The sequence below is a fragment of the Paramisgurnus dabryanus genome, chromosome 1 (genome assembly GCF_030506205.2).
Source record: "Paramisgurnus dabryanus chromosome 1, PD_genome_1.1, whole genome shotgun sequence".
Taxonomy (NCBI): Eukaryota; Metazoa; Chordata; class Actinopteri; order Cypriniformes; family Cobitidae; genus Paramisgurnus; species Paramisgurnus dabryanus.
In genome coordinates this window covers 39,832,225-39,851,408 of record NC_133337.1, presented here as the reverse complement: position 1 = coordinate 39,851,408, position 19,184 = coordinate 39,832,225, and the positions used below count along the sequence as shown (strand labels likewise).

The 19,184-nt window shown below is 35.7% G+C and overlaps 1 protein-coding gene across 9 annotated transcripts in view; it reads right to left on the bottom strand.

Moving 5' to 3' along the window:
• Positions 1-397: 397 nt before the first annotated feature.
• Positions 398-19,184, bottom strand: part of pax2b (paired box 2b) — a 33,324-nt gene continuing 14,537 nt past the window's right edge. For 2 of the 9 annotated variants that reach the window (XM_073814982.1, XM_065260678.2), the window contains exons 6-10: positions 15,065-15,240; positions 11,031-11,136; positions 5,885-5,986; positions 4,595-4,681; positions 402-3,360 (exon numbers count right to left, since the gene is read on the bottom strand). In XM_073814982.1, the coding sequence (XP_073671083.1) occupies positions 3,287-3,360; positions 4,595-4,681; positions 5,885-5,986; positions 11,031-11,136; positions 15,065-15,240 (545 nt within the window). In that variant the 3' untranslated portion in view covers positions 402-3,286. Of the gene's footprint in view, positions 3,361-4,594; positions 4,682-5,884; positions 5,987-11,030; positions 11,137-15,064; positions 15,241-19,184 lie in introns of all 9 variants that reach the window. The other 7 variants (XM_073814975.1, XM_065260677.2, XM_073814980.1 and 4 more) reach the window with 6 other exon arrangements.

Sequence of the window (19,184 nt, the reverse complement as noted above, 5' to 3'; positions counted from 1 at the left end):
ACACCACTGCTTTGACACCTGTAGCCTATTGCAACACTTAATTTAAAAGATGGTTTCAAAGTCACAGAGAAATCTCGTTAAATAATCGTGATTATGAAAAAAAAGTATATATATATATATCACAATAATAATTTTGTCCATAATTGGCCAGCCCCACCATATTCATATATTTGTACAATTTGCTTTAGCCCCTGTGACGTTGGGATTGGGGTGGGGATTTTTGTCTTTTTTTCATTTCATATGAATGAATTAGCAAACTTGTAAAATACCTAAAACAATTTTTTTGACAATTCCTTCAAAGTTTAAATAACATGTTATGATATTGGCAGGAATTAGGATTTCTACACAATCAAGTTTCTTAGTTGACATACAAAATTTATTTCTCATTCAAACACTGAGATCTTGGACTACACAATATCCATCTTCACACAAGATCATATGAAGGACATTGCATACTCTCTTGTCCTCAGTCAAATGTTGCTTTTAATAATAAATTAAAGAGAAATTAACGTTGTATAAGAGGAGTCAAAAATAACCTGATGGCATGTTGTAACATTTGATACATAGTGAAGCAGATTCTGATTTGGCAGGAATTGTAATAAATCTATTGTTGGGTGTCTGTAATCATGCAAAACACTAAGAAAACAGTGAAGTGTGTGATACCTTAATTTACCGTATCCAGTCAAACCTTTCTATTAAATAAATTATTTAACATAAAAGTATTCAAAGATAAAAATGATTGATGATATGAATGGAAAATGCATTGCATTAATTTAGAAGCTCATATTAGATGTTTAAATATCATATTTGTATTCAAGCCATGTGTGTCGTATCCCAAAAAAAACCTTTTAAAGTTTATTTTAGTTATCTACAGATAAGCTGGTTGATAAGGGCCTTTGGACAGAAAGGACATTTCACTCAAAATTATTTAGAAAATCATTATTTCACAAAGTAACATAAATAATGAATTAAGCAAACATGTCAGTAGTTTATACGCATATATGAGTTTTCTTTGATCTGTGTAGAATTTGTACATACATATTAATGTTTTGACTATAATGCTGTGTGTGCAATGTAACATCATATTGTAAATTAAAAGAAACCATCAACAAAAGTCTTTGGCAGATGTGCTACATTATCTCAACTGTAAAATATTTAATAAAAACCAAAGTCATGTAATTAAAACAGAAAAGTTTAATGTACAGTACACGATGATGTGACATTTATGAAATTGCACTTGTTGTAAAGCATTGGACAGAAGTTATATTTGAAGTAACTTTTTGTTTTTGTTCGCTCAGAGTTCATAAATCATAAAGCCAGTGCTCAATCTGTTTAGTGAAGCACTGCGGACTTCAGGTTTGGAGCATTAAGTGCTTTATTTCATCAGCAGTTGGCCTATATATCTTTATCTTAAATGCTTCAATGTTAAAACTTGCTCCGTATCTGATTAGACCAATTGATCTGATCAGGTGACCACACGGTTTCTGTTTTATTCTTTATTCAAAGATCAGTCAGGATCTTCAAGATTCTCATTAAATCATGACCCATAGTGCAAAAAGAAAATATTATTAATAATAATTATAATAATAATAATAATAGTAAATGACAGTTCAATTACTTTTGTGTCACAGAACCAGAACTCTACACTGCAAAAAAAAAAAAGATTTTTATCTTGTTTTCAGAACAAATATAAAAAATCTTAAATCATGATGAGCAAAATGACCTTAGAAAATAGTTTTTAGACAAAATATACAATTTTGTGCCTAAAACAAGCAAAAATAATAATAATCTTGCAGTGGGGTAAACAAATTGAATTTTTCTAGAATTAAGTGTTTAAGAAAAAAGTTTAAGATTTTTTATTTTGTTCTTATCCTTTTTTTTTTTTTGTTGCAAGTTTTAAGCACAAATTCAATAACATTTTATGTTTGTTTTTTTTTTGTATAAAAACTAGACTTATTTTTATAGGTCATTTTACTCATCAAAAACTGCATCTTGATTCAAGAATGTTTATATATTTGTACAGAAAAGAAGACAAAAATACTAAGTAAGAAAGTAATTTTTTTGCAGTTTATTGCATTATTAGTGGTCAAATAATGTCTCAAATAAGGTAGAAAAGTGTAATTGGGATTATTTCCAGATGGTTGCTGCAGTTTGAATGTCAGTGATGCTATAAACCAGACCATTTTTGTTTTATTTTAGTGAATCATTTACTATGGAAAGCAAACGGCACATACAAAATAAAATGGTTTTATCTGTGACTGCAATTGGATCCTATTGAATTCCCCCCTGAGAATTTGATTCATACTTTTGGGGATATTAAAAACAGAAAATGCATACAGTAATGTCCTTCATGATATCTTTGCAATAATATATATTAAATAACAATGTACAAAAACATCTTAGAATAGCTCCATTTACAATCTGACCTAAACAGGACCAGGACAGACAGCAGATCAGTTTCTCTTTTCCATGTCTTTTCTTCCCTCTTTCTATTTGATTGTTTCTCACGTCTTCTGCTGACATTGAGGAGAGCAGATCGCCTGTTTGATTTGTTGTTTCCATGCTGAGAGTTTAAGTACATATTTACTGTGCAAAGGTTGGAGTTCTTGTAGGTTTTGTTCAGCAGTCATGCGATGGGTCAGAAAGACGATGTGTTTATCCAGGGTGATGGTATCTGCAGGTATCCGTATGTAAGTGCACACGTACATTGTTTTACATTTGGACATACACTGAAATGTACCGTATCTATGTATTGACAGCATTTAAAACATAAAATACAAAATTAAATCAGCATCAGTCCAGATTTTAATTTGCATTAGCAAGTTTAATACTCAGATACAATCATGTAAAACAAAAAAATCTTTAAATGAAAGCTGTCTATACGTTGATATCGTACATATCATTATTTACCCAAAGTGCTTAAAATGTTTGTGTGCAAAAACCATAATTTAGATTTAGAGTAGCAGACAAACAGCAAGTAGATGATGTTGGCTCATCCATGAGGACAAAATAAAAAATATTAAAAAAAGCAGATTTCCATGGTAGATTATAAAATCATTTTACCCTCTGTCTTTAAGTTATACATTTATTGTTCACATCTTTGAGTTCTCCTCAGTCTTGTTTCAATGGCTGCATTGTTGTCAAGATGTTTTTCATCCTGATTGGTCTGTCCCTCATCACGTGACCACATGAAACCACTTTCTGTCCAATCAGCTTCACTGCTCACACTGGCAGAATATGAAGTCCAAGGCCATGGGCGTGGCGTCTAAATTGGTTTCCGTGGTAACTAGTGGCGGTCATAGGCAGTGGTAGCAGTTGGGGGGGCGGAGCCTCTGGATGCACTATAATAATAGGGGGAACCTGAAAGTTAATAAGAAAGGAATGCACCATTTCAATACACCATGAAAATCTGCAGATATTTTTATGCAGTATTGACGCCTGCATGGCGGTTAAAAATAAATAAAGAACTTCATGGCTAGTGACGGCCGATGACAGAAATTCAAAATATGTGGTGTGTTGTGGATGGCTCTTCATGTCAAAATATGCGTTCGGTGCATCACGTGAAGCATATGCATCATGCATCATGTCAAAATACGTGCCTAAACTGCACACGTGTCGAAAGGGTTTATAACAAAAGAAATGCTCACGTTAACAAAATACTCGCAAGACACTGACACTAAACTCTGAATATGCATGAGATTAAGCCAATCATAAATCCCTTCGTAGCGTCTGCAACAGACATGTATTTTGACATGACGGGTGATGCACATAAGTTAACATGATGCACCGAACACATATTTTGACACGATGAACCCACACATGACGGGCTAAATGTTTTGACAAGGTTCGCATGTGTGCGCCCTCGAAAAAGAAGTCACCGGCCACCACTGTTCATGGCCTAAAGCTGCTTGGAAACGGGTTTCCTTGTGCAAAGTTTGCATTTGCTACTAATAAAGTACTAAAATATTTCAACACAGTTAATTTTACGCTGTAAATTAATTCATATTAATTCATGTGACCACATTCATACATTTTTGTATGAATTGCTGTTGCCCCGTCACATTGGGGTTTCGTTATTGTGTTTATGATATTTGTATGTTTTATGATTCACTTCGTACAAATTCATACAAATTAGCCATCTAGTAAAATATGAATTCTTGTGAGATCAGGCTGAATATTTCAAATCAATATTTAGTGTCCATATATTTACTCATTTGGCAAGCAGGCGTTTAATAATCACACATAAAGATTACAAAAGTGTTTTGACTGCAAAAATAAAGCAAGAAGTGCCACAAAATTGACCAAAGCTGTAACTTGAATCACTTCAGGCTGCAGTAGTTAAAGTTAATCTTAATAAAACTTTCATTTTATTACTTTTTACAGCAATTACCATAGTACCTGCCATAATAAAGTGGCTTAAAATTTGTTAAACAATGAAACCGTACTAAATTAACAAACAGTCTATTGTAAATGCTATTTAGTTTTTCGTTATTTTGTGTTTTGATGACAATGGGTGCAAAATCTAGTTAACAGTTTTAATCTTTGGTCATTATTATGTGGTTTTATAAAGGAGCTGGTTTTCAGTGTTACTCACTTAGTAGTGCTGGGTTACTGAATCTCCAGGCTTCGTTGTAGCTCGTGTACTGTGGATGGCTGTAGGGATTCCCTGAAAATTCACTCCCTGAAAGAGGACAGACACAGATGTGTTTGAAGAAACAATTTCACATCACACTGCATGTAAATACTCTAAATCTGGGAGTTAAATTAATGGTAAAATCTCCCACATAATCTTAATATAGTGAACTGAGGTCTCTAGCCAAGTTCACTATTAATATCCAGGATTTTAACAGACCTTTAACCATAAGTATTCATATTTAGTGTCTATAACCCATGCTACAAGCATCATTGTCACATTAAACATGAGGTTATGCAAAAGATTTAAGTGATCAAACAGAAGATTTTCTTTGATGTGTATTTATCTAAAATAAAAGGGTGTTTTGAGGGCTGTCTGCAAGTCTCTTTGAAGCAGTAGAATAAGAATTAAATGGGGAAAAAATGAGTTCGAAACATGTTTGATGAATTGATTTAAGCTCGATAGTTGCAAAATTTCACTTGTAAGTCTTCTGGACCAGTTCAGTTTTTAATCAATTGAGATTCGACGGTCTGGTTAAAGGTTTGCTGGTTCTACAATTCTGCCAGCAGTGAACACTGCAGGACTTCATTGAGTCACAGATGAACACAGTTCATAAACGTGTGCCATTGTTTTATTTTCTTTGTTAAGCATTAATATACATTACAAAAGTTTGGACATGTTTGATAAATCTTCTTTCATATAATCCTGAAACTTTTCACTTTGAAAGCTTCTGCTTAAATGTTTGAAATTAGTTTTGTAGACAAGTATAAATGGTGTCTTCACATAAATGTATAAGACATTCATTTTAAGGAAAATGGATTCTGGAGTTTGGCCAGATAGTGTCTGAAAAGCAGCCAAAAAATGTCTAACATGCATTTCTTTATTGCTTTTTTAAAAAAACATCTCAGGACTTCATGAAGATGAGGGATGAAGAGTCTGCAAAGTTGTCGGGTTACTTTCAAGAAGTTGAAATACAACACAGTTGTCCTTTATTTTATATTTACCATTTTATGGTGACTGCAAACTTCAATTTGTCTTATTTTCTGACTTTAATAGAAATGTAAGTACAGTTGTATGAAAGTCTCAAAATCTGAATTGATTTGACTTTTAAGATCTATCACAACAATGAATCATTATGATTACACTTTGAAGCTAGATTTAGAAGATACTGCACTTCCTATAGTTTTACATTTTATTGCATCCCCAAATATTTTTCCCATCTTAAGGCCTTGTCATAAGAGAAAGACTCACCAGGAACCATTCCCGCCAGTGTGGATGTTGGGTAGCTGCCCTGTCCTGTGGGAGGGACATGAGGTGGATATCCAGGTAAAGTTGTGTTGGCCATATCCCGACCTGAACATACAAACGTACACATTAACACAATGTCCTGAAGTCTGACATCATTTTCATTTGTAAAAGTGCAAAATGAAATTTGTGAAAGCTCTATTCAAAGTATTCATCGCCCTATTTTTGTTTCATTTCAAAACAATAACACAACACACATACAGAGTCTTTGATAGCCAATTAATTTTGAACTCATTCAACCTTGATTAAAAAACTGTATTGTGTAAATTAATTCATTTAAAAAGATTAATATTGGTTTTCTGTCATGCATGAACAGTACTATTGCAACACCTTGCAGCAACATTTGCAGATAATATAACATTGTGTATAAAAGAAAACAAAGGTCATTCGGTCCGGCCCCGTACCGGTCTCTGTTAAACAGTCCATTTCTCTCCTAAGCCCTAAGAAGCTCCACATTGATAGCAGTAATTGGGGATGACGCTTGGCTGTGTTTCCCAACAACGTAAAGCCCTCGACCCAGCCGAGAACTGAAGCCTAAACACCCCCCCCCCACATTCAGGTTTTTGTTCAAGAAAAAGAGAGCGGGGTGGAGGCTTTAAAATGGAAACTGGCCGCCAGTTTAATTCTAATGAGCAGGACCGTTTCCATCAAAGCTTCGAGTCCAATCCTATGTGGACCATGACACAACAGATCTGCCAAAAAATGCAGCACAATGCAAAGACTAAACAGCATTTAGGATTCAATAAGATAAAGTTGACCACAACCCTTAATAAATGTATTTTTTGGTGATATGCCCGGTTTCAGAGACAAGGCTTAAGCCCTAGTCCCAGACTAAAATGAAAATTTGAGCTATCTTAACTGAAAATAATCTTATGTTAGTGCCATAATGTCCTCTTTGCAAATCTGAAGGGTATTTTAATTTATTAAAGTTGAGTTTAAAGAATTTATGGTTATTTGTTGTGTTTTCTGTAACAGTCCTCTTGATATTTTTGTTGAATGAATGGAGAATAAACAACTTTTTTTTAAAGTGGTATTATGAAGTGAAATATTTATTTTTTAATCTGATCTTTTGATTTTTCAGATTTTTGATCTGATTTTTGGCGGTTTAACAAATAGTATTCAAGTATTCCTATAGGTGTCCATAATTTTTCATTTGGAAATTTAGTTACATGTGGAATAGATTGATTTATGGCAAAGTATGTTGTACTATATGGACCTAAATGTACAAATTTAAAGCATAATCATATGTGACCCTGGACCTAAAGGTTAATTTTTCAAGATTTATAGACGGTTTCATCGGACGCACGCGATACACGTCTGGATCCGAACCTTACTTCCGGTTTCGTTTTTTTTAATGGTCTGACTAGTTGCTAAACTGATCTCTTGAACAAATGCCTCGTCGAAAATAACAAATGTTTTGGTTTCCTAGGTAATCGATGTGTTGTTTTTTTTGCTTGTTATATAAATAAACTACGTTTAAAGAACGTTGTTGTTATTTATTCTTAGCGGAGTTTACCAGAAGTTACGTGCGGACCGCGACAGCCGCTTGTTTATGTTGTTACTGCTGAAACCGTCTATATGTAATCTAAAAGTTGAATAAAAAGTTGTTTGATGATATAGGTTTGTTAGGATAGGACAACATTTGGCCGATATTATTGAAAAAAATCTGAATATTGAGAAAATTGCCTTTTAGGGAGCGTGCACACCAAAACTTTTATTCCCGCGGCCAGCGTATGTTTTCAATTGTTTCAAATAGAAGTTCGGTCTTTTTCAAAAAAGCCCACAGCTAGCATTTTTCCGTGCTAAAAGCCGTCGGGCAGCGTTTAGCGCCGAGAGAGAAAAATATTCAACTTTGTGTGAAAAGCTCTGCTCGTCAATGTCAGTTCTCACATGGCTTTCCAATTACAGTGGAGGAGGGGCGGGACATTACCACAGCAACCAACCGGCTCACAGCTGATGTATCACATCTACCAAAGTGCTTAGCTGAAAAAACAGCTGACATTCGGCGTCCTCTAGTCGTTTTCAGCCGCGTTCGAAAGTTTTGGTGTGCAAAACCCTTAAAGGTGCAGTGTGTAATTTTTAGAAGAATCTTCTGACAGAAATGCAAAATAATATACAAAACTATATAATCAGGGGTGTATAAAGACCTTTCATAATGAACCGTTATGTGTTTATTACCTTAGAATGAGATGTTTTAATCTACATACACTGAGGGTTCCCTAAAATGGAAGTCCCCATTTTGTGCCACCATGTTTTTACAGAAGCCCTTAATGGACAAACGTTTTTACTAAGTTATCTCTGGCGATTACATGTTTGTGCGTGTCGGCTACCGTAGCTTCTCTGTGTTTCAAAAGCAAGAGGTGAGCAGTAGACTGAATCTTTGATTGCAATTCGCAACCTCGCCACTAGATGCAAGTAAAATGTACACACTGCACCTTTAAAGTTGTCCAGATGAACTTCTTAGCTAATAAAATCCAATCACCAAAATAATATTGATATATTTACAGTAGGAAATTTACTAAATATCTTGATCTTAATTAAGATCTTAATATCCTATAATTTTTGGCATCAAAGAAAAAGTCAATAATTTTGATCCATACAATGTATTGTTGGCTATTGCTACTTATGACTGGTTTTGTGGTTTAGGGTCCCATATTAGTTCTGCACATGATTATTTAGTGACCTGGTCAAAACTAACAAAGTTATTAGTGAAATAACTGAACTGGATATTTACAATGATAACATGCCATATGCCTTTCTGGTTATCCAGACATTATTTATCACTATATAATGTAAAGTAAACTTTAATTTCCCAAAACTTTAAAACCCTGGGAAAACCCTTCATTTAGTGGTCTGATGTTTGTGTAATATTCACTGGTTAAGCTGTATGACTAAAGACTGTGTTAAATCTGAAGTTACTGTGTAGAAAGTCTTCATTCCAGCTGTCATGAGCTCTGTTAGTCCTGAACTCTTAATTAAAACGCATTACAGTATATCTGTCCTAGATAAAAACACATCTGCCGATGCTCTCTATAGATACTGTACATCTCTCTTATCAACCCTGCTGTGAACACATCACATCTAGTATGATGGATAAGACATCTGAAGGTAACTCTGTGATCCATTTGAGTGTTGAGCTTTTTTACAGTAATGCTACTGCGTTAGCAGCGCAAAAGGTCATGGCTTCATTCCCAAGGAACACATGCATTGATAAAATATAGACCTTAAAATTGATGTAAGTCACTTTGGACAAAAGTGCGTGCCAAACGCATGAATGCAAATGTAAGAATGCATGTTGAGTCATTACATCAGGACCTTACTGTCGTTGGAAAGGCTAAGGATACAAAGATCAGGTTGACCTTTATTATTAGCCGAAAGAGTCAACAGGGTTGGGAAACGCTTCACCACAAACAGGGACACAGCAATGAGGCTACAGCAAACTTTGACCTCTATTTGGCGATTTATCACAAGCCAAAAAACACGGCACCCTAATTAATTACGACTAAGCAAAGGATGTTTGCAGAGCCAAATCGCTGAAATTCCCTGGATGCACAGTGAAAGTCGTTTGTTATCAAATGTGTGCTCAAAGGTTAGTTTGCTTTCCGTGTGGATGGAATGAGCATTAATTCGGGTGACTGGGAGCGTGCTGCCCTCGGGTGAACACAGGAATGAGAACCTACCGCCTTTTTTTTTCTAGGTGCCAAAAACATTTTCAAGCAGCTTTGTGTTTAACTGCACGAAGCTTAAAGAAATCATTGAACCATAAAACACTTACAGTGATACAAGTTGTTTAGGATCTAGTGTTAGCGATGCAACTTTGAAACTATAAATCTTTCTCAGGTAAATATACTGTATGTGCTATAATGTTGAGTCGTATTATTCATAGGACGAGTGTAGGACACAGAAGATCTCTATCTGTGAGGGCTTTCACAGTTCACCAAGAACCTGCATCTCCTCTGGCACGGACCGCTTCATGAATCATTCATTTTTAATAGATTATGCAAATTCCCCTGCATATAGTCAACAAGATCAATAACTGTGGGCATTTTAATTGGGGTTGGAAAACATTTTAAGGATGAGTGTAATCTGTGTTTCTTTTCCCGGAAAGCATCTATTCATCTCAAAATTGGATCTCGGCCTAAACAAGGAAATCGTTTAAATAACTTTGCCCGGCTTGAATTTCTATCCGGTACATTTATCATATATATTTAAACGTTCATATAATCAAATTGAAAGATGTCTATATTTCTATACATTTAACTTTTTTACTGAGGTCATTTTGAATGTTTGTAATGTCTTTGGTGCAAAAATCATACTAATTTAGCCTTTTCCAACCTTTCTGTGACACCATAATTTGCACCCTGATGCATTTTTTTAATAACGTCAATGCACAGATCAGGTTTGTAAATACAGAAATAAATGTGATAATATGTTTAAAATACAATACTGTACAAACCTGATTAATACAAACAAGTACACAAAATATTCTGTTTCTCTGTCTCTCTGTCTCTCTGTTTCTCTCTCTCTCTCTCTCTCTCTCTCTCTCTCTCTCTCTCTCTCTCTCTCTCTCTCAGTAGGCAGACACACACACCCAGCACAGGCTCTAATGGCTTCTGCATAATTATGTGAATTTTAATAAAAGCGCTGTATATTTATCTTTGACCTGAAGATGGTTGTGAAACTGTCAGTAAACTTTACACATTTCACATTAATAACTGGCACAACAAGCGAGCAACGTTTTAATTAACCGTCCTATCATTTATTATTAGCGGGAGCGAGACAAAGAAACAAATACAGCACGTTGCCTGTCCGCCGTCAGCAAATGATGAATTTGTTTATGTAAATGCAAATATTTGATAGAATTCAGGGCTGCCATGCGGCAGCGGAGGGAACAAACGACTCGTTTAGTTTTAATTTTGGAAGTTTGTGATGTTGGTTTCAGGTCCGTTTTTAGACCAAAGTCAAGACCTTACTAGTTTAGATTAACAAACTAGGTATGTAAACTGCAAATAAACCATAACAGTTTGACAAAATGCATGCTGGTGTCAGCAGTTGCCGATTAAGGGTAATAACACAGATCGAGTGATCTTACCTACAGGGTAGCTCTGTGACACGCTGGGTCCTAGGTCAGAGGTCGTGCTGGAGGATTTAACTTCGTCTAAGCCTGCGTTCAATGACGGGAGGTTGTACTCACTCGCCTAGAAAAACATCAAGAAAAACATCTGAGCATCTTGATTGTAAACTTCAAGCAATTATTAGGTTTTGCCATCTAAAACATTTTAGGGTGTAACAACTGGCAACCACCCACCGTAAGTTTTGCATGGTCAGGTGCTACTCGGATTTAATGAATTTTGAAGGGTAGCCCTGACACCTCAGATGTTGTAAATGCTCATTTGTTTTAATCTTTGCACTTACAGCTATTAGAGCTGCTTTAGAAATGACAGCGATAAGATTTATGATACGGCAACCCCCTTCCATTACAGGCATGCTCCTCAGACCGTGTCAGCAGATGGGGGGGATTTTGTTCCCCTCACTCTTTTGTTATTTAATGAGATGAGACTTCCGGCGTCTGCGTGTTGAAAATGTCTGTCCAAAGTAAATGTGTGTGCGTGTCACATGGGAGGTTTCTGACCTCGGCCTTGTCTGTCTCTATCACAGATAAACTCTAATTGTGGGCTACAACTGTTTGCGGCGACCCTGCCTGATGTTTGCCTCTTTTCGGAGGAGTCTGTGAAGCAGAACAGGCCTTTTCTCATGCAGATGGGAGAAATGGTAAAAGGGTCGAGCACATGGATGGCAGAAGTGTGGGAGGAGAGTCTATCACGCTTAGCATCTCTAGAATGGCTTTTTAATGCCCCTAAACACAACCAAGACCCTGGCTCGGTTTCAAAACCTGGTGTGCTGCCTACATAAACTCTTAAAAATAAAGACTCTAGAAGGGTTCTGTGCAGTGATGCCTTGGAAGAATCATGTTTGGTTCCCTAAAGAACCTTTCAGTTAATAATTATGTTTAATTATTTATTCTTAATTTTAATTATTATTAGTTATTAAATAATCATTTTGCTAAAGGTTCTTTATGGAACCAAACAGCATGACAAAAGACCATTGAAAAGTGTTCATGTTTAATATAGGGGTAAAGTCAGAGGTGCTCTCCTAAAAGCAAAGACTGTTTCAGTAGGTTGCCTTATTTTAGGGGTGTAAGAAAATATATATTTTTGCAATACTGTATCGATTCTCAAAAATGCAATATTCATATTTTTTTCATTGCAAGATTTATGGAAGTTGTTTCTTTTGGAGTTTACATCCTGACCAAAAAAAAATGCATTTTTTTTATTTATTTTTTTGCTAAGTTTTGCACATGGTAGTGTGTTCGCAATGACAGCTTTCCTAAAAGAAGAAATATCCCAATATATTGCCAGACTTCATAGTCTTCATAGCAACATATTGCATCGCAACCCACATGTCTTCTCGATACATAGCCCTACTTATTTTTTATTTATTTACATTTTTTATTTTAAATTTGATTTTAATTTTGACATAGTTCAATGGTTGCATCGCAATTATTATTTGCAGAATATGTAATCCCATAATGTCAGAAAAATAAAGGTTTAAAAGTGTACCTTTTCTGTCATTGGTGTGGTACCCTCAGAGGTTCATTTTTGTACCGTTATGGGTATACAACACATTGAAATGTTGTACCTTATACCCTATGGACCAATTTTGTCCCATTTTAAATTAAGGGTTTAAAACATTTAACTGTACATTTGAAGGTACACCATAGTCCTTAATGTACAGTAATAGGTACAACATTGCATTATGTTCTGTTTACTTGTAAAGGTAGAAAATGGAACCTTAGGGTACCATGCCAGCGACAGAAAAGGTAAAAAGTTTTAAACATTTCTTAAGAGCATAATGCATCAAATAAAACCTGTCCATGCACTCAATATTTGAGCATTTTCATTATCTTTGCAAATTATTTAGCATTACAAAATTGAATTCTTTACCCAGTACAACTCATAGTTTGGTCAAAAAATTGACAAACCCAACTGTTGGGTTGTAAATAACCATGTGCTGGGTTGTTGTTATCCAACAATGGGTTAAAACAACCCAGCATTTGTTTGTGTATTTATGCTTGCTAGATTTTTTGTCTTGTTGATTGTTGTGTCACTGACTTGCATGAACACCACAAACTACTAACGTCAATTTAGTAAAGTCGAGTCTTTCTTGTGTTTCACATGAGGAATATTATATACAGTATGAAGTGCATAGTTTCTTCCTCTTTTAATAAGAGATAAACCCAGCCGTCGGGCTTAATTCAACCTAGAAAAAGAAATTTAATATTTGACCCAACAGAAGGTTAAAACAACCCAGCATTTTGGGTTAAAATTGGTTGGGTTTGTCATTTTTTTTATCCAACGCTGGGATGAAAATAATAATTTTTAGAGTACATTTGTTAGGTTTTATTTCGCTAAGATGCTGCCTAGGTAAACAGCACGCAGGAAACCAACTCTCTGTCTTTAAGTAGATCCACAAATTATAACCCGACAGGGACGGAGAGATAATAATACAATGGTGGTCTGCATTAGAAATGGATAAAGGTAAAATTAGGTCTATAGAGGGGGAAAACAGCCTGATTAATATTGCTTTAAATGAAAACTGATTTTTCTAGAGCGTTCCTTTACCCCATTTTTTCCCGTAAAGGCTTTCCGTGTTGCCTTCGTCTTTTTTCCTCCTTTTTAATACCCTCTTTGACGGCCTTTGTGATTGCGAGTCATTTCCAATTCATTTCGGTATTGATCTTGCAGTGAAAATCAGTTTTGTAATTAGCTGCAAATTAGGGCTTCTTCTGGAGGTGAGCGCTGTCGGCCTGATTAATCGCTGGAATAATGTCTCCCGATCGCCCCCAAATTAAAATGAACTCAATTACGCCGTTCCCTTTGCTTTACGGCTCTGACTCGGTCTTTCAGGGAGAGAAATTAATCGTCACTTGTTGTTTAATAGTCTAATGAAAGTAAATAAAGGTTATCCATTATAATAAATCCAACACTTTAATAAAAAATCGTACATAAAGGGGTTCATATGCTGGTGCTCGTGTCCTGTTTATTCATTTATTTTCTGTGTGCTTTTCCACATTTAGATATTGTGAAGCGGTTCAGACGTAATGTTACAGGAAATGACATCATTTCTCATATGCTCAGGTTGTTTCTATGAGCCGTGATGGTGGTATTGCTCATCTTGTGTTGTTTTTCCAGATAACATTTATTCCATCAGAAAATCAATAAACTGTCTGATCCTCAATGCATAATCTGTGTACTGTAGCAACACTATTGCTTGCCGATAAACATCACATATGTTGGTTTCCACATGAACCATACTGTAATACCTATTGTATTTTTATTTGTTTTCTTGATACCGTCACAAATTTCCGCGTATTTTCGTGAGTATATCATGAATTTCTGTTAATGTGTCATTGTCACGTATTGGTTACTGAACTGTTTTGTCCTTATTTTATTACCATTGCCGCTCTGTATCCATAACGCCAGGCGACAATGTTTTAAAATTTAGAAAATGTTAAATCTTTGACCACTGCTCCTACAACACAAGCCCCACAACACAACAACCCAATCTCATGTAAATTCGTGTTATATTCACAAAATATTTAAATAAACGTATTTGTGTTATTGACATGGTTTTTCGCTGTTTTTTGTATGACTTTCTTTATCGTGTCTTTAATATTTTGTTTTCTCATTGTTGTTTCCTTTACAATTGTTAGAATCACTTTTTGTGACATCCTTACCCAAACCCCAACTCCAAGTGAGATTAGTTTTAAAAGCGGACGAAAAACATGTAGAAACCATGCATAAAATGACATCCTAATGCAAACCCCGAATCTAACCCCAAGTGACAATGATTTAAAAATAGGAAAAAACTATGAGAAAAAAAAAATGACAGGAAAAAGAAAGTCGTGCAACACACACGAAAAACTATTTATAGAAATTCGTGTTGGGTGACACAAAAAGACATTTGTGCTGCAGTGGCATGAAAAACAGCAGAAAATTGTGTCAATAACACAAATACATTAATGAAATATTTCACACAGAAAGAGAGAGACGGTCTGTCACTTACCTGTTCTGGTTTGATGTGATCAGAACTGGGAAAGACATCTGGGAATGTTGGTCTCTCAAACACTCGGTCCAGGGCTTCTAACTGTTGTTGTGTGAAAGCGTCCGCTCGTAGATGTTTCCTCAGACTCTCCACACTGCCCTGAGAATCACTGCTCTGTGCTGAACCTTCTGAACCATCTACACAAAAAGATAAAACACCATTCAGACTCTTCTGACTATTTGAGAGCTTCTGCACTGTAAAACCTAAAAGTTAACTAAACTCAAACCATTTAAGTAAACCGGTTGCATTAGTTTTAAAACACATACATTTGAGTACTGTGAACTTAAATAAATTGAGTCATATGCAGTTATGCACTTATTATTAAGTTCACACTACTTAAATATAAGTGCATAATTGCCCATGACTCAAGTTCACAGTACTTAAATATATATGTTTTAAAACTTAAATGGCCTAATGCAACCGGTTTACTTAAATGGTTTGAGTTAAGTTAACTGTAAGGTTTTACAGTGATTTAATTGAGGATAGCACAGATGCATGTCCTTCAGTTTCTGAGATGCTATTAGACGTCTTGGGTAGATTTTTTTTATTTATAGTAATGTTCTGACTCAAAAACTAATTTTGTAATGTGCTTAAGATGTAAGGCAGTGGTCTCCAACATGGTGCCCGTGGGCAACAGTCTGCCCGCACGGAGTCTGTGAGGTGCCCGCCAAAGCGCATTCTATTAATAGCCTCATTTTTTATTGCCTTTTTTTCTATTAGCTTGACTTCTTTTATGTTAACATTTTAAACAATTATAAAACATATCAACAAGTAAAATAAAATAAAACCAACAAGTAAAACAAAAACGTTTTGAGTAGTCTATATCAAAAAGGTAGCCCTCCAGATTGTTTTATCCATTGTGGGAGCTCTTGCTCACAAAAAGGTTGCGAGACCCGTGCCGTGGCGTGACCTAAGGTCTATTGTGCATTTTTTTTTATACTTTACAAATTGTAATACAATTCAATAAAAATGTTGTAAAGCTGCTTCGCAACAATGCACACTGAAAAATGCTATGCAAATAAGGTTGAATTGTGTTCAATATTTTGTAAAAATAAAAAAATATTAGCTGTAAAGTTTAGCAACAAATCTAGTATTTCACAGGTGATGTCCATAGCTGGGCTTTGTGATGCTATCCAAACTTTGCACTGATCAATCAAGCAATGTTATGAGTTGGGACAGAACCATCCGTTTAACTGGTCTGTGGTCATGTTTAAAAAACTATGTGTTTGGGTAAGAACGTGTGAAGTTTATTTTCTTTTTCCTAGCCATGTATCACTGATTTAATACTCCAGAGCCTCTTTATTGTTGAGAGGACAGACCCACACAAACCTGCTGTTATTGTTCACACTATCGGTTAAACGACGCTTCACAAACACAGCTCTTTTCCTCAGTTTTCCTCTAACCTGATTACATTCAGCAGTCGAGGAAAATTCCCTCAGCTCTGCCTCTTTTCTCACCCCGGAAAAACGCTTTAAAGGACCTTTAAATATCTTCAACTCCTGCGTTCCCTGGAAAGTCGCGTCTCCCTTACAAATGTGTCACTCTAAATTTGCAGCATATTATGTTCTGTGTGCAGCCCACAGGCCTTGTGATGTATGACAGGGACTGCCTTTATTGATCGAGAGAGAGAGAGAGAGAGAGAGGGAGAGAGAGAGAGAGAGAGAGAGAGAGAGAGAGAGAGAAGGGAGAGAGAGAGAAGGCAGGTGTACACTGTACCTTTATGTCCTTTGCAATCTTCGTGATTGTTACTTGCCTTGCCTAACTGAATGTCTCTCATCTCTCTCTTTATCTTTATTAATCCTTCTCTCTCTCCCTCACACACACACACACAAAGGCTTGCATTAGTTTTTTATTAGATGATTATTGCAGGAGCTATTGCAACCTCAATCCGTTTTGCACTCCTAAAACTTCTGGCTACAATCAACGTTTGTCCACATGGAAAAGCAAAAATGCTTACGGTCTTATCTGATTTTATACAGAGTAATTGTTGGCATGATTTCAGATCAGTGGGATTTTATGCTGTGTTTGGTTATGACACAATGTAAGATTCATAACAAATGCAATTAATGCAATCTTATACACCAGAGGTCTTCAACCTTTTCAGACAAAGTACCCCTTAATGAATATGTCAAATTATGGATTTACAACATATGACGGTTATGTTTCAAAGATTTTACAATTATGACAAATTTATACAAAATTATACACAAATACTTATAGTAACATAACATTTAAAATTTACTAAATAGATTTTAATAGGGGAACCTTCATTTCAATCAAGTTTTTTTTATAATTTCTATTACTAGTATTTAATGCATTTTTGTTGGATGCCTAATTTCTTTTATTTTTAATAAAATTGAATTTAAACTATATTTGGAGGACCCCCAGTAAAACCGCCACAGACCCCCAAGGGGCCCAGATCCCCTATTTAAAGGGGACATATCATGAAAATCACACTTTTTCCATGTTTAAGTGCTATAATTGGGTCCACAGTGCTTCTATCAACCTAGAAAATGTGAAAAGATCAACCTGGTAAACTGGTAAACCATTCTCTGCAAGCATGTGAAAAAATAGCTCAATTAAATTTGGCTCCCCCTGTGATGTCAGAAGGGGATAATACCACCCCTTAATCTGCACTATCCAACCACGGCACTGCCATTTAGTCCAAAGATCAGCTCATTTGCATTTAAAAGGACACACCCAAAACGGCACATTTTTGGTCATACCTAAAAGTGACAATTTTAACATGCTATAATAAATTATCTATATGATATTTTGAGCTAAAACTTCACATATGAACTTTGTGGACACCAAAGATTTATTTTACATCTTTGAAAGTCTTGTGAAATGTCCCCTTTTAGACCCAGGTGTAAACCAAAACTCTAAAAATACTTGGGTAGAAATTTCAACAAATATTACAATTGGGTTTAAACAAACCTATGATGTGTTGTTTGAACTCAAAAGGCTAAATCAGTTCCATCAATAGTTGGGTCAAATAGTGTATTTTTCTGGGTTAGTTTGTTGGCTCTGGCCATCTTTTAATTAACTATGGATTGAAAACAACCCAGCATTTATTTTTTTAGAGTAAACGGTTAGCAAAATATGTCTCAATAAACATACAATTATACAGTGTGTTTTTAAAGAAATATCAGGGAGGAGGAAAGGAAGGGAAAGAAATGAAATGAAATGAAGGAAGAAAAGAAAGAAAGAAAGAATGAAAGAAAGAAAGAAAGAAAGAAAAAAGAATAGAATAGATGTATGGGGTGACAGAGAGTGAATGAAGTGTCAATGAGTCTCCTGGCTCATCGTGTCTATAATGCTCACATTGAACTCACATTTTTCACTGCTGCTGAATTCAATTGATCAATCATGTCTGTCTAATGGCACAATTTCAGCAGGTTATTACCACCGAGCTCGTCACTGTGACCTTTTCTTTCTGCACAGCTCAGTGTTTCACACACTCTGGACATTGCTCTCTCTCTCTCTCTCTCTCTCTCTCTCTCTCTCTCTCTCTCTCTCTCTCTCTCTGTGTGTGTGTGTGTGTGTGTGTGTGTGTGTGTGTGTGTGTGTGTGTGTGTGTGTGTGTGTGTGTGTGTGTGTGTGTGTGTGTGTGTGTGTGTGTGTGTGTGTATCTAACTAGATGTCTGAAGAAAATGTGAGTGGTGATTGCCAGTGCAGAACCTGACTTCATGATGTCGGGGTCATGTGAGTAGTTGCCAGGGTGTTACTATGTGGTTTCCATAGTGTTCTGAATAGCTGCACCATTGCTACGTGGTTGCTGGGTTGTTGCTAATTGATTGCTTGTTGCTTTGACTTGCAATGAAGTCAGATTATTTAAAAATGTACAGTTATTAAGATATCATTCATGTCTGTAGTGTAAACAATGCATGACGACGAGTGAAGTACCGAAGTTGAATACTTAAGAGTTTGGGATTTGCTTAAATGAGCAATAGTGATATTTGCTTTCAGTCTGTTACAGCTGCATGTTTCTGAAGAGGCGTTTGGTGTGGACTGCTCCCGTGGGGGTCTTTCAGGTGGAGTGGGTATTTGCACTATTGGGCACAGGGGCAAATGAAGTCAT